Raw genomic sequence first — 24,456 nt, 5'->3', positions numbered from 1 at the left:
TGCAACTAGGCTACACATTATTGATAAGAGTGATATGAGTTTTGAGAACTAATTTCAAAACAAACTCAGAACACCTAAATTCAAAGTTGTTTTGTGCGTAAAACTTGTTTCATTGCGGATATCAGCCATAAGGCCTAAATCATCATATTTTATAGTAGTAATGAGTGATGAAGTATACGTCACAATTTAAATGATCCTGTATCAGATTTGTAACTGACTAAAATTGGACTAATTAGACATTTTATCCGTTTAGGTGGGAGTCAAGACAAGCCATCACATGGTCTCTTCAACATGCGCTCTGTAGGGCCCCTAACGTTCGAGTTATGCCATCAGACTAATGCGTTGTGACTGCTCCTCTCTCTTGTGACAAAGTCTTACAGCTGCCTCCAAATCAATGAATGTCAAAGAAATATTAAAACTATCGTGACGGAGAAGAAGAAGAAATCCTGCCTGGATAATCAAAGACGGTGTTTCTCAAGACACCAGATGAATTCAGCACAACTTCTGTCAAATTGCTCTTCGTTGTCTTTTATTTTCTCCCTGCTGACGAAGGCCCCTTGTTCCATCTGTCGAACTTGTAGTGTAATTTGTAATTATTGCCCATCATGAGGTCTACAGCTTTAACCCGTCCTTAATTAAAAGCATATTTCAGGTTCTGTCAGAGGCAGGAACGTAAACAGATGGTTTTCTGTCAACAGTACGAGCTTTGAAGAATTCATTCGATGGATCTCGTTTTGTAACGCGAGACGTCCCATTATCACTATTAAAAACAACAACAGAAACCTTTCATTCAGGTGTTATCGCTAAAAAAAAAATCATATTTTTTATTTATTTATTTAAAACAAAATCGTTCAGGGTAGTAAAACTCGTACAAATTATACCGTTTTAGTCCACAACAAAGTTTACATTTGCATTATTTTCAATATTTTGAGGCTCACAGACACTCAGTGTTGGAAAACTGGAAATGTATTCAGACTTCAATCTAAATGCAACGGATACGAGTGAATTTGCATTAACAGCTCGTGACATTATTTATAATATCACTTAATGAACTGAATTACTAACGGTTTAAATTGCGCATTGTTGAAAGTGTATTCTTGAATGCGAAACGTTGTATTTCGCATTCAGAAATTCAGATGAGCAAGCGAACAGCAATCAGTTCAATTATCTTCAAAATATTTACTTTAGGACACAATTTGTCAGCTAGATAAAACCGGAAAAATCTCATTACTCCATGAATCTATTTTCCAGGCGGTTTGTCGTTGTTATTGCCTGATTTAGTGTTAGTATTCCTGTTATTCAAACACAGCGGCGCTGCCGCCGCATCTATTTAAATGTATCAGCCAGATTTGTGTTGAGTTTGTCACTTTAGGTGTTTCTACATTTCGTCTTCGCTTCGCTGGGAGCTACGCAGCCCGATTTAATGACCTTAGTTTTATTCATAATCTCCTCCCTCCTGTTATTCAGGTTTCCTAGAAAATTGCTTTGCGGTTTCACAAAACATAACAATCCTCGCTCTTTCTCATCACTGCACGTTTAACGAGATTTTCAGACAGACAATACGGCTGAATGGACAAACGTGTAAATATAGTTCTGAATTCTATTTAGTTTCCTCCGCAATGTGGAGCGTAACTGTACGAATCCATACAAACACACTGTATGTTCTTTTCTAAAACTTTACAAACGTACAAATAAGCTTACATTCTCTTATTTCAAATGACACTCATCCTCCATTTGCAGAGATTCCTTTGCAATCTTATTTGCACTTCTAACATTCATAAATCCTTCTCCAATATTACCAATTAATTGCATAATCATATTAGATTGGCATTACCTTTAACCTTCCTTTATTGCTACTCCATGTCTTCCTATCTTGCAGACATACAGTCACTGGAAAGTTGAAGCTCAGAGAGAGATATGTTTATTTATCTAATAATGAGAACTGTGATAAATACTTGATTTCTCAGCAGGATGAAATTTCATATCAGTCATAATATCACTCCTTGAAGTGCCCAGCATGCAGCTTTATTCCAATGCATGCCTTGGGAAAGAACACCTGGAGGTGAGCAGGCCAAATTAGCATGGATTAAGATTGGGATGAAATGGAATCCTTTCAGTTATTGGCAAGATGGGGGTTGCTAATTATAAGAAATTGCCAAGGGTCCTGGTCTCAGTGGACACTTGGATGCCCCAACAATGGTATAAAACACACAGCGATGTGGCATTTGAAATGGTAAATGTAAAGACTCACCAGAGAGAGCAGCCAAAATCACCGCTTGATGTCTTGCTTTACGTTGCTTACCCTGCCTCTGCATGGGCCTAATTTAGAGAAATGGGCAGAGCAATATCTACAATATCTACCCACTGTTGTACGGTCATTTAATAGGACAGTGAATGCTTAGATTTCTATAACCTGAAATAAAACTGATAAATGAGCCTGTTGCTTATATAAAAGGAAAATCCAGGATCTTGGTTAAAGAAAAAGTGGAGCTACAGTACAAATAGCTTTCAGCAGTGATATAAAGTGTAGAATATTTCAATTCAACCTTTGCACAACCATGAGAAGAAACCATATGTGAGGCATAGATTTCCTTGCAATTATATCTGGGAGCAGGATAAAAAAAAATGCATTTATGACACCATGCATATTTCTAGCTTGTGAACTTGGGTGGATTCCAAGTTCAGAGGCCTTTACTGTGCTTTCATTGTCTCTATGAACTTTGAGTAGGTGCAACGCACAGCTGTTCATCAATAGCAATTACATGGAAAGGCATTTAGAAATCAAGACAATAACAAACAATGTTTCAGAAAGACAAAAAATGTGTGTCTACATTTTAATCAAACTCATCGGAATGCAGTTTTTCCTTGACAAATTGGCCCGTTTTCTTGTTTCCTTTTATGTATTCACACTCTACAATTTTTAAGAGGGCAACTAGGGTCATGAAGAATATTTAACAAAGCTTAGAAAAAATGCACAGAACTGGATCTAAAACCAACAGTGCAGAACCATTAATGATTATGGCATCTCTCCTCATGATGAGGAGGATGATCTCAAGAGAAGCAGCTTTTCCAGAGGCACGTATGTCTGACATAACTGATCACAAAGAATACTGGATTTGTCCATTTATGGAGTGGAATTTTGGACAGAATAGTCTGCCCTCATCATTTAGTCATTACTCAATTTTGTGAGGTTTTACATCACTGTCTGCAACAGACATTCTCCTCCAAGTCATTTGATAATCTTAATGCGCAACTTATATGTTCCGAGTAGAATGGACTCCAAAAACTCATTTTTGATTAGGGGTCTTCATTCAAGAAATTCATTTTAAGCACACAAGAAATGTTTTCCATGCATGCATTTCCCATTTCACACAACAAAATAGATTTTACTTTTCATTTGCATGCAGTAACCTGTACGCACAATGTAAAATAATACATATCAGACTTACTAATATTATATATTATATATATTTTTTGACTGGCCAGATTATAAAAACAATTTTTGTGTGTGTGCAGGAAAAAAAATCAATTACTCCATTACTGGCAGTCATGTAAGGTACAATGTGTTTACTTTTGTCCTTTTTTTCCTTGACAAGAAAATGACAAACATGCTCAATCCATTCATATAATTTTATTGTACTATGCATCGACTCGGAGGCAGGTGTCAGTCTTCGCTTTATGCAATTGGACCCTGTCAATATCTAATCTCAGAGTTTGAGCTCTCTTTTGACTGAGGTACAATTGTTGATCCAAACACGGTTACGCACAGGCGCATCTTTCTGCCTCTGAATGCCGCGGTGAGTCTTAATGAAGATAACGAAACGGTTTTTTTTGCACACAAAGACAGCGGTTTCTGCAAACAGTTTGGGATTAGACGAAAATAATCAAAGGTCTTTCCGCTTGACGCGCCTTTAAATACATTGAATATCGAACTCAGCCTTGCCGTGTTGAGCAAAAATGAATTTCTAACATACAGGACGTGGCTGTCGACTTGGAGCAAACTACATCCAATAACCCCGAGGGAATTCAACTAATGTCGCCCGAACAAACAAAACCATATACACACACAAGCATGCTTATTAAATTACTCCATAATCACCAAAAATCCACCTCCAATAAAATCACGATTAGTGCCATAAATATTTTGTCAGGTGTTTTCACAAGTCAGGAAAGCTTTTGCTATGGATAAATTATCCACACGAGTGATTCTGTGCTCATGATGAATTAAACAGGCCGTCACTTTTTTTTTGGTAAAATCGAAGTAGCTTTGATTAGCTACTAATTAATAGAAAAGCAAAAATCCACAGGCATAACATTGGCTTTAATATCAAGAAAATGTTTCTTCCGAGCAGAAAAAGCCAATACGCCGCTTGTTTAATCATCATAAACATTCATTCAAACGGTCGCAACGTAATTCTTTACTTCATATTTAAGTAGAGCATCTTTTTCTGCCGGTCTCTCTCTCTCATATACATTGGCTACATTTTAACAACAAAGTACAGCTTAATAAAATCGTAAAATAGTAACAGGGAGCGTGAAGTCAGACACAGCCTAATCAGTAGTGTAAAGTTTCTTTATAACGGTAGGCCTATGTTTTCATTTTTAATAATATAATATTTTAAAAGTATAATATTTCTTTAAATAATAATAGTAAATAAATACAAATAAAATAGTTTTCAGAATTTTTAACACTCGGGGGACGGGGTGGGGGGTGGGGGGGCTCAAGGGCTCCCCTTGCTTTCCTCGCTCTCTCTCTCACAAACACACACACACACACACACACACACACGCTTGGAAGCAGAGGGTCGGCGTAAGGGAAAGCTGGCTGGACAGATTTAAGTTTACGCCTGATCGCGCTCTGGAGTGCAGGCCAGCGGAGAGAGGGAGAGACAGCACCTGGCCCGGCTTTAGCATCCCCATCTCGCTTTATTGACAGCCTGATAAGCGGGGCCAGGCCGTGCGGTTTCCAGTGAAGATCTCAAGAACTCTGCTGGGTTGCACCGGTTTCACGGGGTCTAAACGGCGACAACACTTGATTCTCATCTGTGTTCTCCCTTTTAAAATGTGCATACTTCTACGAATCTGCCATAATCTTTTGTACAAATATAAAATCTTCATAATCTTTATTAAGGTGAATATTAAGCTAGGATACGTTGGCAGCATCCCTGCTTGACACAAAAACACGCCTCAATCTCGCAATTTTAATATTTTTTATATAGGGCCAAACACATCTGAAGAAATTATATTTATGACTGCATCATTGGACAAATATCATATAATACATATGGGATCCCATAACAAAGGCGATGGAAACTGTATTTTGTGTTGTCATTTGGCATAAATAACAAACTTCCTATAGTGGAATAACTAGCTAACATGACGACTTTAGAGTTCTGAGACACTTTTTTGTTGGCCTGTATAAATGTAGGTTACATTCTGCTGGTGACAGTTTGTCAACAGCCTAAATGAACCGCAACATTGCTTATTTTCTATTATTTTAAATTTCATTTAAATCCTGTCTCTAAAAATTTTTTATTTATAGACCTATTCACAACAAAAATTGCTCCTTTGTTTTTTTTAAGGAAGCATAGGCTACAAAATAATAGCCTACCACACTAATTTAAACACTCTCATTAAACAGAATTATTAAGTGAGATGAACCTAAAAGAAACTACATGCTATGTATGGTTTCTAGCTTCTGAAATCCGCACACAACAGACAGCAGCTCCTTCAACTTCCCGGTTTGGGGAATGATAAATGGCGTCAAGTGTGACGTGGGCCGTCACTCCAGCCAATCACTGCCAGGTTGAGGTTAATATTAAGAGAAAGTTGACGGTGAGATGAGGACGTCTTTTTTTTTTGATCCCGAACCACGTTTAAAGAGAGAGGTATTTTCAACAAGACAACACAGTTCACGTGCGAGGTTTGCGTGTGTCGTAAGAATCTCGAGGGAGAGTCCAAAGTTGGACCTGCTTTCATCTGTCAAATAGGCTAGTATTTTCATCAACACTACAAAGAGGGGTTTACAATCTCTCACAACTTTCCCCATGGTTCCCTTTTCGGCTTGTTGGACTGGATGTTATTTACTTTGGGACTAGTTTTGTGAATCGGATCCGGAGGGGTTCTCTCTAGACACTCTTTACTCTCGTCTCGAGGCTCCTTTGGAAACGTGCCTCTCATAACGAAATCACTCATATTCGCCGAACGGCTATAGCGTTTATTGAGGTAAGTGAGTTTACAAGGTTCTAAATTGTACTTTAAAACATGTTTTCACAAATGTTATGACATCCGATTGCTGCGCTGTGTCTGTTAATCTCGAGCAATACCTAATTTACCATGAATGTGACTGCCATGCAGAACCTTATTCCTCTAAAACTATGCCGTGAAATTAATGTATTATTCTATAATACTTGATACACGTTTTGACACCATGCCCAGCCAAATTTTATAAACAGGACATCATGATAAAGAGTAGGCCTAAATCATTTCAACATTTAATCAATTTAAGTAAGTTACAACTTTGTTTTCATTATTATAACAATGCATTTTCATTATTTTAAAAATCAAGCACGTCGCGCATCACCTAAAGCTTTCTTAAATAAACAAAATCAAGTTGACAACGTATTTGAGTTACTTTATAAATACCTTCACCAGTAAGTTACAGAATAAAATTGGTGTCTATAAAAATATTTTCTACTACTAAAATTAATATAGTAATAATAAATAAAAAATAATGTATGGTTGCCGCAAATTAATATTTTATATAGGCTAGCCTACAAAGATATTATTTTTCCATAAAACAATACAATTCTTGCTATAAAGCGGAATTTGTGTATTTAACAGCTGTGTATGTAAATATTTGTAGAAGAAATATTTTAAGTAGCCTAGTACAATATGGCTACTATGCAAATTACACTATTCAGTACTGATATAAAACACAGGCGTTAGAAATTCATTTCAAGATTAACATTAGCATTTGACCTGCAATGCATAAACTTTGCCCTGAATGAAGATTACACGGCCCATAAATTATGTCATTAATGTCACAGCTGTCATTTTATCGAAATATTTTAATGCGTAAACTTTACGCAGCTTTACAGAAATCCACTTTCAGTAACTAACAAAAAAAACAAAAAAAACATTAAGGCTGCAAAACATTTTTTGTCTGAAATAACGAGCAAACGGTAGAACGGAAATAATTAAAATGATCAGCCCACAACAACTTGTCTATTATACCTAATGAAATGGAACAATGTGTAACTTGCTTTTTGGATCATGGCGCCTAGAGTTAGCCTACACAGAAGGGCCCTTTGCCCGTGCAGTGGTCGATGTCGCTGTGGGCAACCACACCAAAAAACTTTGGTAGGTCCCCTCCCCCAGAACATGGTGACTGGATGTGGGGCTTGCACTGGCCATAACGAAAAACTTTTCCCCCATTGGTTTAATAAGAGCCAGTCTATCTCTAATTCTCTCTCTCCCTCGCTCTGACGTCAGCTGCATTCAGTCCTCCCCCCTTACTATTAGTTTTTTTTCTCCCTGTTGAAAACTTTTAGGGAGAGGCGAGGCACCGTCTATTTTGCCTGAGGGAAACAGCGACAAGATTAGGGTCTTTTTCATGACCCAACACCACTGACTGCTAATCCGAAATGTGCTAATTGATGGGAGGACTACAAGAGTCCATCCGTGTGAAAAGTCTGGAACTAGTCAAATATTTGATGTCGACCAGCCTTTTAAACAAGTTGGTTTAACTATAGAGCAAATGTATAGCACGTCTTTGGTTTCCATAAGCATGTTTTAATGGCTTTCTTTCTTTCTTTTTTAAATAAATAGCTACACTGTTCAAACGAAACGTTCCAATTAGAACCAAAATCATTTCAAAGTGTGATGTCATGGAATCTTCCATGCATAACTTTTTATTCACTAAATTCTGGTAGGCTACTTTACAAACAAGCAGATTGTTCTGAAGAACCTCATTTTAAAATGCAGGTTAGCTATTAAGATGCCTGTTTCTTAATAAGCTTCTGTGCTGAACCTCCAAAAACACTGAAGAGGTTTTTATTTTTTTTTAAGTGTAAGGTTAAAACTGCTCTATTTTAAGGACAACCATCAGTTGGGTTGCTGCGAATATATTAAACAAGATGGAGTTGACATGCTACAGACAAAAAAAACAAAAAAACAACAACCCTAAAAGCAAGCGTTTGAATCTCAGTGCAGCAGCACAACGTGTTGCATTGCAAGCTGAACTTTCACCTCCGGTGGAACCAGCAAAACTTTAAATGGGAAGGAGAGGGAAATTATTCGAAAATATCAAACGGCGTGGCGGGGTCGCACCGCAGGACCCGAGATGACAGTGCATGACGGTCGCGCCAGCTCATTATCCGACTCCCATTCAAGCGGCCTTTCATTGCGATGCAGACTCTTTGGCAGTGTCGTTTGTTTCCTCATTGTGTTATAGTGGGGAATGCAATGGTTGTCAGAGCTCGCATTCACTTTCGCGATAGTTTATTGATGAGCTCCGACTTTTAGCACTTTTCACATGTCAAAACGAAGTCAAGTGTATGCAACCACAGCTTAATTTTATGCTCCGTGCGTCCCAACACATTTGGTCTCTCTTTAAAGCTGTCCCACCATGCTATACGTCCCCCCTCCCCTCTCCATTTCTTGTATCCCAACCCGGAATCTATTCCACTCCAGTGAACGGGTGGAACACCCCAAGCTGCGAGTGGCGAGCTGAGAGTGCAGCGCATGTAACCTCGAACACAGGCGCGGAGGGGTTGCTTTGGAGTTTACCGAGCTGTGTGCTAATGTCCAAGCAATCAACAAATGTAGTTTAAGTGTCCGGCCATGGACGTAATGATATTTTCATTTCCCCCTTGGCAACCCACGACACAGAGTTTCTTTTTCTCCCGCTGAAAACGACAACAAATCACGCTAATAATGTAAATAGTATGGGGTCTCCCAACTGATCGTTGAGCGCGCGCCGTAAAGGCGGATGACATTCTCAGACACCAAGTCAACAATGACACGTGGAGAAAGTTTGGGCTCGTTTCAATCGACAAAAGTAGTTAAGTAAAAATGTAAGTAATAAAGCAGGCCAACATTTAAGAAATGCTTACTTGTATACAAATTGGCTTGTTTAGTATTTGACAACAAATAAGTAGGCTACTGCCACGGCAAATTCTCATAGAAATATGGCACTATATATATATTCCAGATAATTCCAAGAACACGCTTATAAGACAAAAAAAAAAAAACATTACCATGGTACTTCCTGGTACTTTCCCCCAAGTGTCTAGTCACACAGAGTTGAATAACGTGAACGCCCAAAGGCATTTCAATGGAAAAATTCTCGAGAGAATCAAATGCTTATGAGGAGTGATTAAGTAGGGTTGAAAACTAGCTTTTTACTCGGCCCGGTTCCTCGCTCTGTCACCGGGGCAGGAGGAAGTGTTTTGCTGGGAGATGATGACAGAGGTCAGGCTCAGCTAATGGGCCACTGAAGAGGAGAGGAGGCGAGGCACAGACCAGGAACACATACATTAATACACGAGTGCTATCACCAATCAGCATAGGTGCGCGCCCTCTCTCTCTCTCTCTCTCTCGCTCCCTCTCCCTCTCTTTCCCCCTCTCTCTCTCCCTCTCTCCCACGAGCGCACATTTTTCAGTCTCGCGCAGTCTTGACATCCCATTTTATTGTCAATCTCTGTTTCCTTCGCAGGGAATTTATATTTTCCACCCGAGATCAGTTGGAAACTATAAAAGACAAACTGTTTGAGGACGATTTTCTAGAACTTCAGAGTCTTCTCCTTATTGTAAGCGAAGTATATCAGCGAGGATACGAAGGCTGTAGGAACTATGCCTCAAAAAGGTAAGTTAAGAAATGTTTTTCTTTCGAGCAACTTGCACGCATATGCACCACTTACAAGCGAAATTGCTAAATGTACGCTAGATTTAAACATATAAATGTTTCTTAAAAACTAGTGGTTTGCAAATAATAATTATGGGAAAAAAGTTAGTTATGGCCTTGAAGAAGCTGTTAATCAAAGCAAAAACTTTCAACGAAAAGCACGATACTAAAAAAGAAAACGTAAAAGCTGCACAACCTCGTGGTGTCAAACTCTTTCATGGATTTTCACGGATGCTCTTTGCCTTTTAATGCTTTAGCTATGTCGAGTTTTGTGCCAAGCAAAGTTCTTATTTATGACAGAGGAAAGCAAAAAGTCACAGTAGGCCAAGACCGCGATCAGTCCTGAAAATGGGAACGCAATGACCCGATGAGGTGGAGTGTCAGGTTGAATCACACCATCACATTCAGCCGGGCGCCACCACCAAATCGCACCGTGAACTTGGGTGTTTTGCTTTTCAGTCAGGGAAACGCTGCCTTCTTTGTCCCAGACTAACTATTACAAAGCTAAATTACGTTAATGTTTAAACTTGTAACTTGACAGTTAATTCACTCCATTTATGTTGTTAAGTTTGTAGTAAAATACGAACAAAAATATGATCGATTTTGAAACTAATCTAAATCTATGTGTATGAGTTGTCTTATAAAAGTATTAAATGAAACATCTGATAAATATATGATTAAATGCTGTAAAATTAAATGCATCTAATTCTGTCTCTATTTTGATTTTACGGTGCCAGTAATTTGCATGCTATAATACAGGCTACGTATAGTAGTTTTTACACATTTGTATAAATCAGCACCGTTTTCAGCTTTCTAAACTGTCACAAGAATCTACTTTCCACAGAATATCAAAGGCTTAAATAAGTGTGCTTAATTAAGAGCCTTCATGTTGCACATTAGAACGAACAAAATGCAGATTAGGCCCTGTCAATTACAGATAGCATTATTAAAACAGATCATTAACTAAAAAGATGAGTCAAGGCAGAAGACCTTAAATAGCCCACGTGGGAAAGAAAAACTGAATAGTTTACTTCGTATAAAATTTAATCGTGATATTAATTTTTTTATTTGCAATCCAAAAATGGGTTTGAATTGATGTCATTTCTAGAGAAATTAAAAGAAAAAGAAAAAATAATTCTGGATATATCTAAAGAGTTGAAAATTTTATTTTAAAAAGCAATACAGTGATATATATTTAAATATAAATGGTATTTCATGAAACACATGCAACGCTGGTTGGCGATTGGTGTATGTATTTATTTGTTGCTGTGCACTGTAAAACGCGCACACAATCCATCTAAAAAAATCAAAGCAGTGAGTATTTCTTCAGTGGCCTCCTTTTCGGTAAATGTATTGAATGGGTTCTTTATTGCAATTGTCTTTTACCAATTGAGCGCCCCACTGCGCTGTTGTACATTTTTTACAGCCCTTAACGACACATACCAGTAACACAATTACCTCCAGATACTTATAACAAGAAATTACTTTTCTATTTCGCGCAACGAGACAAACAAAAAGGCATTGAGGTAACGGGCACCGGGTCATAGTGAACTGCACTGGCTGTTGCGGGTGAAGGGGGGTATGCTGGACCGGGTGTAGGAGGAGGAGGAGGACGAGGGGGGCTCGCTCCCTTCAGCTCTTTGTATTTTCTGAGAGTTGTTGGTACGTTTAGTTGGAAGCGGTGTAGCTAGTTAGGGAGCCCGGGTTTTACTCTCTGGGTTTTGGTGTAGAGGGAGAAAGAAAGCTATTGTTAAAATTCAGCGGGGCTTTGTCGGGGACCCCTCACCCCCTCCTGGCTTTACTTTTCCAGCGCAGCCAGGCGAGGTAGACAGCGTGTGTCACCAGAACAGAGTATCTGAAGGAGAGGGAAAAAGTAGGCCTTGCCCACAACATTTGAAGTTTTCTAATCATGAAGGTCAGGGAAAAGCAGATGTACAGGTCGAAAATAATTTGTATAATAATAATAATAATAATACTAATTTGACTTATTATTATTATTATTATTCGAATAATCAATTAAACTTATAAGAAAACAATTTTAACTATAATAAACACTGTGGATTTTTTTTAATTAAGCCGATAAACAAATTGATTATATTGTCCAATTTATTAGTCATAAAAACACTATCCTAAAAAAAGCTAATATTAGATTTAGTGGTAATGCTAAAGAAATAATTATGGATAGGTGTACTAATAAATTGTTTTGCTTTGTCCTAGGGATATTTTAATAGAGTGAAGCAGATGAGAGTCTATAAATTGTTTTAAGCGGACAGTCAACTCTGTTTCCAGGCAAGTTTTAAACCCTGGACATAAGTGTATTTGTGGCGACAGTATTTTTTTGTTCTCACTTTTTGCAGCATGAATGCAAAAATTGTGAGGCTTCAGCCCACACAATTATTGTCCGTAAACTTTCTTGCACACAAGTCTTACACACAATGCACTGCAATACACTTGATTTAAAAATGTGAAACTGACCATTATTATTGCTTCTTTATGACTAATAGAATACTATAACCGGGCCACGTGGGAATCTGGCGTCGCGTCCATGATGCAAAACAGTAAGTGGAGTTCTTTTCTTTTTCTGAAATGCGTTTTTATTATTAAAAAGAAAGGTGTGCTAGGGGAAAAACACGAGAGAAACGTGAGGGGCGTCTAGCCAGCAAAGCATTTGTTTTGGTATATTAGTGAAGGCAGTTTACACTGTACGTCAGGGGTGTTGGGCGTGTGCATGCTGCCAACATTTTTGCCTGTCATTCATACAGAGCTCCCTCAAAGTAGCTGAACACTGCATGGTAAGCTAAACTTATTGCTTAAGCCTGACTTGAACAATTGTATAGTTTTATGGAACATCGTAAGCTATTATTTAAAATTCTACAGGCTACATTTGAGAGAGCAAAAATTACATTCCCAGCGACAAATTCTTTGAATTGCAAAAAAAAAAACTCACAAGGAAGCCTGCATAGCTACACAACCTAGTTAGAGTGTCTAACCCATATGCTCTTTGCATAATTGTGTGTGTCTGTGTGTTTTAGAGAGAGAGAGGATGTTTCTGCTTGACTTGCTTTTAAATAATTGCTGAATTAATGTTAGCATCGGCGGCCAATCCACCTAGTCCATTAGCAGAGACGAAATTGACATTGCATGATTCTGATGGAACGTCTATCATGTTTATGAAACACCGCGAGAGTGAAATAATAGACTGAGCTTTGATGCAACGTTGAGTGTTGTAGAGCATGAATAAATTACATGCGCGAATGTGTCTGTGTCTTTGAGATGTGTGAAGGCCAACTAGCAAAACATATACTTAGTCATTTGTGGAAAGTATTGAGTAAGTTATGATTACAATAAATGAGACATATTTTCTCTCTTAATGCTGGACAAGAGGTGTATGACATCTGTAACGAAGGTGTGTTGAATGTCATCCTCTCATTTCTATTGATTTTATTGTTGTAAGTGCCATTTTTTGCTCTGTCCTCATACTAACAACGACTGGTGTAGGCCTACTGTGTTAGTCACTAATTTTGACGTCCATAGATTATTTCTGTAGGTGCAACACTTTGGAGTTTTAACTGAGCGTTTAAATCTAGGTCAGCTGAAGTAGAGCACATTTACACTGTATGAGCGATAAATAACGAATTAATATTCCCACATTTTTAAAAGCATTATTATTGAAAAAGGCCTTGAGATGAAAATAATAAAATATTACGCGCCGAGAAAAAGTTTTTGCCTATATCCGTAGATTTTTTTTCTTCCCTTCTTAGAGATAAACGATGTTATTGTACACAAATGTTGTCGTGATGTCTCGCGTGTATTACTAAAAAGATATCATTCGGGTTAGGCCTTTGGTTTGTTTAAAGGTCACAGGCGGCAATCCAAGCTTTGTGCTAATAACTCTTGGGTGTATATAGAGAGGAGCGTCCAAATTGACACCATATGTCTTCTTATTAATTGATTAGAAACAGAGTACCGCGCGCGTAATGATTGCCACTGGGTGAGACGACACCATTCACCGTGGGGAATTATAGAACGATTAAGACTTAACCTTTCAAGCGAAAGTTTGATTTTATATCCTAATTTGCGTGTTGGCGAGCTCAAATCAAGTGGCTGTATTTTTAAAGACATACGGCATTTGATTTCTAAGCCAATACATCTAAATGTGTCTATTTAAAACTAACTTCGAATTAAACTCCGCTCCGAAAATGGATATGGATATTCTTTCCGCCATTCTTCGTGTTAAGTGTGCCAGAGATATGATCAGAAATAATTCTCAGGTATAGTGTGCATAATAAAAATAAAACATTCGTGCATAATTCAGATTTTATATTTCGCTCTGCATATTTATTATGCATAAACCTACAGAACAAAACAGCATCCCGCAGTGCGTAAATATAGGCAATGGAGGTTTGTCACTTGGGAAAAAAAAGAAATGTCACTTTTAATATATTAAGGGCGAGGCGCGCCCCCGTGGACGTACACGCGCACAGCCCCTGGCCACCTTAAAATTAAGCTTCCCTTAAAGGGGAAATGAGTAGAGTCCAATTTAGTCTGAGTGATATCCAAATGCAGACAGAAAGGGTCGTTTTATCATGCTACTATTTGTCGTGACGATGCGATTTTCAAAAGCAGAGCGATGTCATAAAGTGACATGCCTGCCACAAGTGCTCCAACTGATCTTTTCAATTAGCCTTCCATGCATGATCCAGAGCGACTTCCGCCTATTTCAAGAAATTAAGCTCAAACTTGACGTGCAGCTAGCTTTATTTTAAAGACAAATGTCAGGCAGGCTCATCATATTTTCCCCCTCTTCTATATTTGGAGCTTATTTATTGCAAAGGAGCTTGTGCTCTTGGACTCAATTTAACGCGAGGCTTCGGAGGGAAGGGAGCTGAGAAGTAAAGCAAACCGGGAAGGCTGCTTTTCCGTTTTGGCTTCAGGTTTGGTGCCTTTGGTATGCTTTTTAGGGGCTTTTCCACTGACAAAGTAACATAATGCTGTGCCTTGGTTCATGCTTTTAAAAAAAGTTGTTTTACTTAATGTGTGAAGCCATGGTTTAAATCATGGCAGCGTTTAAGACGTTTTAATATAATGCCACAAATAGCATTACGCCATCTGATCCGTTTAAGGCTTTGCATAGATGCGCAAATCTCGGCTCAGTGGGTTGGAGATGTTTTGCTCCAGATCATACAAGAGCGCTGACGCTTAATCAATGTTCTGCATGTGTAATTATATTACAATTGTGCATTAGGAGATTATGATATTACGGGCACATCTGGAGAACAGTCGAAAACATATGACAGCTGAACAACAGCAGTAATGACCGGCTATGCTGATTTAAAAGCGATTTACTCTGAAGACTGAGATTTGTTGACAGTGCTCTTGTAATGCTTGATTCATTTTAGACAATCGCGACCTGAAGGCTTCTATTGAAAACAACTGTGATTGGATTCTGTTTAAATAGAGTCTGTATTTTGAGGCTGGTGCGCTAAATGCTTGGTGATTTACAACGGGATCTTACCTTCTGTTTTTTAAGGTCACAGTGGAGTGAACCAGCTGGGCGGTGTGTTCGTCAACGGCAGACCGCTGCCAGACTCCACGAGACAGAAAATAGTTGAACTCGCTCATAGTGGCGCGCGGCCGTGTGACATATCCCGGATTCTGCAGGTGATGAGAATGCATATTTTCCGTTCATGTGAAGTCTTCAACAAAAATTTTAATATGTAAACAGTAGTTTTGTTTCACATTTGTACTTTCACTTTCCAGCTGTATAGTAGTTTTTTAAAATATTATTATTATTATTTTTTTTTTTTAAAGTCCTTGCATTATTAATGCCAGCGAACAACGAGGATTCATTTCGAATTTCATTTTGGAATGCATAAACAGTGGTCTTGTGGAATGGATCGAAGCACTTCTCATTTTTTCCCATTTGGCAATTTTTAAAATTGGCGACCGAAATGCATTTTAAAAAGTGCATAATTTCTCGTACCACTGAAGACATATTTTTCGTGTTAAAGGTATTTCTTGTGTTATAGACCCATGCTGATGCAAAAGTCCAAGTGCTGGACAATGAAAACGTAAGCTTATCATTGCTTGCAGCATACACTTAACATTTCACACTAGTCTTAAATAATGTATGTGAATTGTTTCTTTTGTTTTTCATCTAGGTGTCGAACGGCTGCGTGAGTAAAATCTTGGGTAGATACTATGAAACGGGCTCCATCAGACCCAGGGCGATCGGAGGAAGTAAACCACGAGTAGCGACTCCCGAGGTGGTCGGCAAAATTGCCCAGTACAAGAGGGAGTGTCCGTCAATCTTCGCGTGGGAAATCCGAGACAGGCTGCTATCAGACGGGGTCTGCACAAACGATAACATACCCAGTGTAAGTTCATTCAGAGAACTTAATGCGTAATAGTTTGATGCACTGTTTAAAAAGCATGCACTAATGACCTTGAACGTGAACATTTTCTCCAACATCGGTCTTCCCCGGCCGCTGCTGTAATCTCCTCTAGCTACACCAGAGGACAATGCAATGCGATGTAATGCTCTGGCATGTAGGCCTGTGTAGAAATGGGGCCAATCGTTCCAAAAGCCAACATGCCACATCGCGGATGCGCTCTTTAATTAATGTGCCGCATCTTTGGGTTCGTCTTTCAGGTGTCATCGATAAACAGAGTACTGCGCAACCTGGCTAGCGAAAAGCAACAGATGGGCGCAGATGGCATGTATGAAAAGCTGAGGATGCTGAACGGTCAGACCGGCACGTGGGGGACCCGGCCGGGATGGTACCCCGGAACCTCAGTGCCAGGACAGCCCAATCAAGGTATGGCTATTTTACTTTCCATAGAGGAAGGCTGTGTCAAAATGGGCATATTTGCAACCTGAAGTAAATTATAATTATTATTTAAAAAGATAAAACAATTCCCATATTAATAATAAAAGTAGCCTATACTTCGTTTTCTATCCCACATGCTTTTAAGTAGTCTATTATTAGATGTGATATATACAATTTAAATAAATTAGACTATGCATGTTACACGGAGTTTAATGTACTGTTATAATATCAATAATTTAATGACGTTTGAATGAATAAATTAAATACCATGACTATAATAATTAATCATATTAATGCGAGTTGCAATCCACCTTCACATTTCTTAAAGAACGCGACATCGAATAAACAAGGATTCCCCGTACAAAATATGTTTCTGTCACACAGAAACATGTGTTATGGGAACAGTTCTGTCGCTATGTAATAGCTCATTATAGAGAACGTTTTGTTTCCCATTAAGGCGACATAAATACGCGTTTAGTTTGAGGAGACAGCTGTGGAAATGTTCCACCGGAGACACCCGCATGATATGGCAACGTCTGCCAATTAGACTTGTCCCTGTTAAAGGCGCTACACAACGAAAGACAGACATATAAAAAGATATGATAAATAGAGAATTCATGTCTGTGTAATATCGGCCTGTCAAATCATTGACTGCATGGTTAACTTTACAGCAACTAAACAAAGCAAACGTGTTTTATGCAAAGGAGAGTAGCCTATGGGCTCATATGAGCAAATTACGTTATATAATATTTAACATGTTTTTATGAATAAAATTAGACATATTTACTTAAAATACAGTGCAGGATATGCCTATGGATTAATTTGAGTTCGCATGACATGCTACATAGCCTACTGTTTATTGACATGTGGCCTCGTACACGCACCATGTTTGAGACGAAAACTTATTAATAAAAGTGCTAATTTATTTAATTCTGTGGATTAATTGCCAGAACTCTAAAGCATCTCGTTTTTGATTTGTTGCGACAAATATTAGCCTATAAAACATAACATAATGTAACAAACAACAATAATCTGGCTATTTTTTCGAGTCTACAAACATAATGCTTTTTTTAAATAGCTAACTTATATCATTTTCACCACTATCATTTCGAAGACCACTCCAGTAGGCTATTAGTCAGGGTGAGGTTTCAGAGCGAGACAAACATGGTCGCAATCTGATGAATGTCACGCAACACTGAATAAAATAGCGGATTCATCTGGGCTGACAGGACGCTAAAAGAGACAACTCTATCGCATTCAGAGGACTCATAGCAGCCCCTCCCGCCGCCATGGGCTCGTGGTGCTAAAGCCGTCTAAAGGATTTGGACACTTTTCCTTTTCCAAGGGTCCTCGCATGTTTTGATCAAGGCCTCCTCAGCTGAAAGATGCCGCGGTTGTTTTGCCACCTTTTTGCTCGCCTTCCGCCTCACCGGTTACGACAACGCCCCAATAAGGAATGGTTTTATTTCCCAGCGCCTTTCTCAGAGAAAACAAATCCGAAATCTGGCGACAGTTGGTCAGGCTTTTGAGAACAGGCCACACATTCGGATTAGCTCTTGAAAAGTGTGGCTACTAAACACAAAGACCTTTTAAAACTTCCTCAGAACATAGAAATGCACAGTCTTTGAAAATTAAATAACTTAGCTAGTAGTCTATTAATATGTAGCCTAATATTTCTTGCTACATCAGTAGAAGAGTAACCATGTCTTATTTACATCATATCAAACAAAGGTATGGAAAAGTTTATTTTGACAGCATATTTTTCCAGTGATTATATATGCATGCAATGAGCTTCATTTTAGCCTTTAAGTTAATATTAATTCACCATCTCCAGAAAATAAAAAATGTACACATTAAGCAAATAATCTACTTTCAAAAATACTCTAAGAATGGGGGACTAAATTTCATAAGACTGTAGTTTTAACTAATTTAACTTCATATTGTTTCCTATAAATAAGCACATGTATTTTTACTCCATGGATAGCCCAATGAAACAAATCGTCTTTCCAAAAAATAAATAAAAACAATAAAAAATTATGAAAATGTAAAAAGTTTTAATCTGGATCAACTGTAACCTGTGGGAAACTACAGAGTTCAAAAATGCTAATTTGCTCAATCAAACAGTGGCCTAACTGTTTATATATATATATAAAATTTGATTTATTACATTTTTACATATTTGTACATTTCTATATTTTTTCCTAAGGTATTTGTAGGGAAAAATGGAACGATAACTGATCAAATAATTTAATTCTTAATTTAATTAAGATAATTAATTTTCTTTTTTTTAATTGGGCTCAGGTACTTAATAAAAAACAGGCTCTGTGTTTTCCAACTGGTCACAATTGTGATGTTCACAGGTCCTATGAGCATTATTTTAAATACATTCATAACAGACCCTTTGCATATTATATATTCCAAATTATGACAGGTTATGCATGACTTCCTTGTATAGGACACAGAAATCATCTTTCATATGGGCAACTGGGTGGCCATGTGACTACTTACACCTCCACCCATGTAAGAGTCCAAAAAGTTTGGGGTTTCATTAATACCTCACGACTCTCCGCAAAACATCAACAAGTTTCTTTAGAGTTTTCGAATGCCAAACGAAATTTTAATTTCAAATGTATCTGGTGAGATGGGTTAATTAGGCACTGGTGTCCAACAACACAGCAGGTTAAAGCTTATCGACTCACAGTTGGCACTCCAATGCTTTAGTCTGTGACAAACAAGAGGCTTCGTATTTAGATGTCTCATTCACGGTGGCCTGGCTGTTTTTCTCCCTGCGCCTATAAGAAGGTATAAATCCTAACCGAGGTTGAACGGGCCGGCCCTAGGGACAGTGATTAATGACAGTAGAGCATAAAGGTTAACACGGCGAGCTGAAAAGTCTGTTGACTGGAATCCTCGTGCTACAATGACTGCTGGAGAGAATCCTTTTGTCGCCCGCTCCAATTGTGTCCTCAAAATTCAACCCACGAAAGTTTGCCATCCGTCCTCCCAGCGAGTATTTAAGAGTTACCCTTACTCTCCCGCATTGTGTGGCTGTGAAAGCATCCCTCTCCTATTCAAGTATTGGTGGTCACCTCAATAGCTCCGCAAACGCCCATATGGTGGCCGCAGCCTAATTGAAGAACTCGGGAATGAAAAGGGGGGAGAGGGTGTTTGGTTTTTAAAAAACATTTGAAAAGGTTTCTGGGACATTTTATCGCATTTCTGTAAAGCCCTCAAGCTCGTCAGCCTTTTTGACTCGATGCTGAAAGATCTAAGTGAGCGTGCTCTAAATGTTTTCCGACAACACCGCAGAGGGCGATACAGTAGCCTACAAAACGCTCCACAAATTTTCTACCAAAATCTAAATATGACAGGCAAACCATGATATACCTTAATTAAAACCTAGAGTCCAAACAGAGAATGAGAAGTGCGAATAAACAAAACAAACTTACATTTGATATTTCCTTTCCTTTCAGATGGCTGCCAACAATCAGACGGAGGCGGTGAGAACACAAACTCAATAAGCTCCAATGGAGAGGATTCAGATGAGACCCAAATGAGGCTTCAGCTAAAAAGAAAATTGCAAAGAAACCGCACATCTTTCACACAAGAACAAATAGAAGCACTTGAAAAAGGTAAACATGAAGATTAGAGCTTATATGAAAGCATCTGTAGACTAGCTACAACTGAACAGTATAATCACACTTCATTTCAAGAAGAAAACCTTTGTAAACTTTTATATTTAAATTAAATTACTCTGCATGACGTTTAAGCAACCATTGTGTAATTGAACAGAAAATGACTAATTTTTTAACTCATGATGTATTTTTTAATGTTTCAACCAGAGTTCGAGAGAACGCACTATCCTGACGTTTTTGCACGAGAGAGACTAGCTGCGAAAATAGATTTACCAGAAGCAAGAATACAGGTGAGCGAAAAAAACCCCTCAAAAATCGGATGAATAGAGATAAATTGGTACACTTCATAATAATTTGCCATTGTTATTCTTTTAAAATATTAATATAAATGGCTTAGCCACTCAAACAATATCAATTTAAAGAGTTCTGTGTGTTATATATAATATATATATATATATATATATATATATATATATATATATATATATATATATATATCCCTGCCTTTTTTTTGGCTGCTTGACTTAAATATTTATGTAAACAAAAATTATATATATACTGTATATATATTATACTTTGTTAGTGTAAAATTCATTTGTATCAGATATGTATTTAAATAAAATATATATAAAATAAAACATTTATGACTCATTTTGCACTACACAGATTTTTGACCAATCTAATGTTCTTTATGAGAATGTCATGCCCACTAAAACCATCTGCTATTTATAAATAATAATAATAAATGAGCTAGGAAATACATCAACACAGAGATTTAAAGGGAAAAATATTAAATACAAAAGTGTCCTGCTTTATCTTTCTTCATCCTAGATACCGATACCGTTGTTTTAAAATGTCTTTGATAACTAACTAAAGTACGTCTCTCCAGGTGTGGTTCTCGAACAGAAGAGCAAAATGGAGGAGAGAGGAGAAGTTAAGAAATCAAAGAAGACAAGCCACAAACTCTTCGAGTCACATACCCATCAGTAGCAGCTTCAGCACTAGCGTTTATCAGCCAATCCCTCAGCCCACAACGCCAGGTAAAACTTCTACAACGTGCATATTGTTGGCCCACGAGGGCCTTAAGCAAACACTACTGAAAATTTACCAAAATGGTATGTTTAGATTATTTCTTCCTTTTTTCAATAGTATCCTTCACACCAGGCTCCATGTTGGGAAGATCAGACACAGCCCTTACGAACACATACAGCGCCCTGCCACCAATGCCAAGCTTCACCATGGCCAACAACCTTCCTATGCAAGTATGTCTACATTTGTCAGTTTAGTGCCTCACACTGTACTATATTGTTCTAGCTATGTTGGGCTTGCCTTAGTATTTCAAAGGATTAGTAATTTGATATTTCCGAGCACTGTAAAATCTTATGCAATTACAGCATTCAGGTCTGTAAGGCTGTTTCTTTCAGATGTGAGTGTCGCTGACAGGTCTGCCCTTTTTACCCCCTCCACAGCCCAGCCAGGCCTCATCCTACTCCTGCATGTTGCCCACTAGTCCTTCAGTGAATGGGCGGAGCTATGACACATACACACCCCCGCACATGCAGGCACATATGAACAGCCAATCAATGGTCACCTCAGGCACAACCTCAACAGGTAAGCATTTATTCCTCTACTAAAGCAAAAAAAATAAAAAATTAAAATTTTAAAAACGTACAATAAAATTGTAATACAATATATTCTTTTATTAAATATTTTTTATATATTTTCTTAAATGTTTTTACAATTTTAATTAAAGTGAATTGAAATATTAAATAAATAAATGAATAAAAATTTGTGTACCATTTTTTTTAAAAGCAGAAAATGCTCTGAAGTCACATATGTGACACATAATACATTTTTATTAAATATTTTTAATTATTAAATTTATTTTTATTGAAAATTTCTATTGTATATTGTATATTTTATGATTTAATATTTTATAATATACAAAACCTAAAAAAGTATTTAAAATGTATCATTCTATTAGATCATTTTAATATTTTATTTGAAATGAATTAAAATATTAAACAAATAATTTCATAGTTTTATTAAAATTTGTATGACATTTTATGAAGCTCCAAAGTCACGTGTAACACGTCAAGTCTTAACTTTTTCAGAAATGTATTTATAAACTAATTAAATATTTTTAACATTTAACTTATTTTTATTTAAAATCTATATTTCATATTTTGATTTGTTATATATTAAACATGCATACTCTATATATGTTTTATTTTTTTGAGAATTGCTCTTAAGTTACATAATATGACAAGCCTAAATATTTCCGCATTTTTTCACCATGCTACAGGTCTAATCTCGCCTGGAGTGTCTGTACCAGTCCAAGTGCCAGGCAGTGAACCAGACATGTCCCAGTACTGGCCCAGACTACAGTGAGAACAAGACACACCAGAACAAAAAAAAACCAAGAGAAAGAAAACAGAGGAGAGGAAAAGAGAGAGGAGCTTCTTCACCTCCTGACGTCTTTCGGCTTCAAGGCAGGGCTGTTCAGCAGTATTTAACTATGGAAGGAAAAGAGGAGACTCTAAAGGACCTTTTTGTACTGGGAAAGTGCCACTTCTCTATCATTCTTTGGACACAAAGACTTGAAGAATAAAAGAGAACAGACTTCTGTAAAGTGCCCGGTATTATATCGTAAAATTGAAAAAAAAAAAATCTGTTTTTCAGTTTCAAACCTAAGTCATTTTGATGTATTTGTACATGTAATGGCCAATTGTATGTTATGACAAAAAAGAAGAAAAAAAAAAAAGAACAACCGTGGATGGACTGTCAAACCAAGTTGGTCTTGCATCAGTGAGAGGAGGATCATTTGTGCAGGCTTATTCGTCATTCTTTTTTCATCATCAGCTGATATCAAGAACTGCCCATTTCTGTTTCAAATGTGGACCTGTAGAAACAAACAATCTCTGTATCATTTCAAGACAAAAATAGCAACAGAGTTCAAAGATATATATAGGCTACTGTATATGCAGGAGATTAATTTGAAAATACTCTAATTTGAGGGTCTGATAAGTGCATTTTTAACAACTGAAAATAATCATTTTAAAATGTCTAATGAATGGTTTAGTGCCAAAGAAACTTTGATAACCTAGAACATTTATTCAAAAACAAGTTTCTTACACAAAAACATGACAATTCTTCCTTTCTCTTTTTTATACATAGGCTACCAAAAGTCAACCAAAGTACACACAGGCCATCCATTTATGAAAGCTGGTCAGAAACAGCCTTGTCGGGGTATGTTTTCACACCAGCAAGCACAACGCTAAGGAGACTTACGATGGGACATGTGTTCAGCCTGCAGCGATCACATTTAACCCACTTCGAAATGGAAACCCCAGATATGTCTGTTTCATGTATATGGCTGTGAGAATTTGACTTGATTTGGTTGTATGTTTAGTCACAAGAGGACTTCAGAGGTAGAGAATACCTCTGATTGAAAGTGAGGCAAGACTTTATTTTCTCCAGCCAAGGAACAAACAACAACAGACCTTTCTTTAGGTTGATCTGCAAAGGTTTTCAGTGTACAGTCATGACAAGAGGCCATGAGATGTGGCCTAGTGGTTTGCGCACAAGGCCGTGAGCTGTGTCTGGGAGACACAAGCTCAAATTTAGCTTGTGATATTACTGATTCCACTTTCCCTTCTTCTCCCCATCTCCTCCTGTCCTCTCCTGCTCTATCAATGAAGTGGCAAAAAGCCCCAAAATAAAATGTAATACTATAAATATACAACTAACATTCAAAAAGTTATAAAATATAATAAAATGCATGACATGAAATTATAAAATATAAAAACAATAAAACAAAACAAAATATAATAATGTATATTAATAAGTATTCAATAATTATAATTAACTTACATTAGTTAATAAGTTAAATAAATATACTAAAATAATAAAATTAAATAACAGGAAAGAACAATACTGATCAATTTAAAATGAATAAATAACACATTTGTGGTAAATTTTAATAAATATATAGTAAAATAATAAAATAACTTTGAAGAGCAATACTGACCAATAACACATTCATTATATTATATACAGTATATATATATATATATATATATAT

The 24,456-nt window shown here is 37.3% G+C and overlaps 1 protein-coding gene across 7 annotated transcripts; it reads left to right on the top strand.

Moving 5' to 3' along the window:
• Positions 1-5,851: 5,851 nt before the first annotated feature.
• On the top strand, positions 5,852-23,120 carry LOC107572247 (paired box protein Pax-6). Of its 7 annotated transcripts, none has more exons than XM_016258680.1 (14): positions 5,852-6,225; positions 9,719-9,868; positions 12,412-12,465; positions 13,290-13,313; positions 15,438-15,568; positions 15,937-15,978; positions 16,069-16,284; positions 16,560-16,725; positions 20,211-20,369; positions 20,580-20,662; positions 21,262-21,412; positions 21,522-21,634; positions 21,842-21,983; positions 22,678-23,120. In XM_016258680.1, the coding sequence occupies exons 2-14, from the start codon at positions 9,856-9,858 to the stop codon at positions 22,761-22,763; spliced, it is 1,380 nt and encodes a 459-aa protein (XP_016114166.1). In that variant the 5' UTR covers positions 5,852-6,225; positions 9,719-9,855; the 3' UTR covers positions 22,764-23,120. The 7 variants fall into 7 exon arrangements, with proteins under 7 accessions (XP_016114166.1, XP_016114161.1, XP_016114181.1 ...); XM_016258695.1 differs by lacking the exon at positions 5,852-6,225 and adding an exon at positions 12,125-12,196 and having other exon boundaries at positions 9,655-9,868; XM_016258675.1 differs by lacking the exon at positions 5,852-6,225 and having other exon boundaries at positions 9,654-9,868.
• The last annotated feature ends 1,336 nt before the right edge of the window (positions 23,121-24,456 follow it).

This window comes from Sinocyclocheilus grahami, unplaced genomic scaffold, assembly GCF_001515645.1.
Source record: "Sinocyclocheilus grahami isolate Dianchi unplaced genomic scaffold, SAMN03320097.WGS_v1.1 scaffold30.1, whole genome shotgun sequence".
Lineage (NCBI taxonomy): Eukaryota > Metazoa > Chordata > Actinopteri > Cypriniformes > Cyprinidae > Sinocyclocheilus > Sinocyclocheilus grahami.
This window is presented reverse-complemented; position numbering and strand designations above follow the sequence as displayed.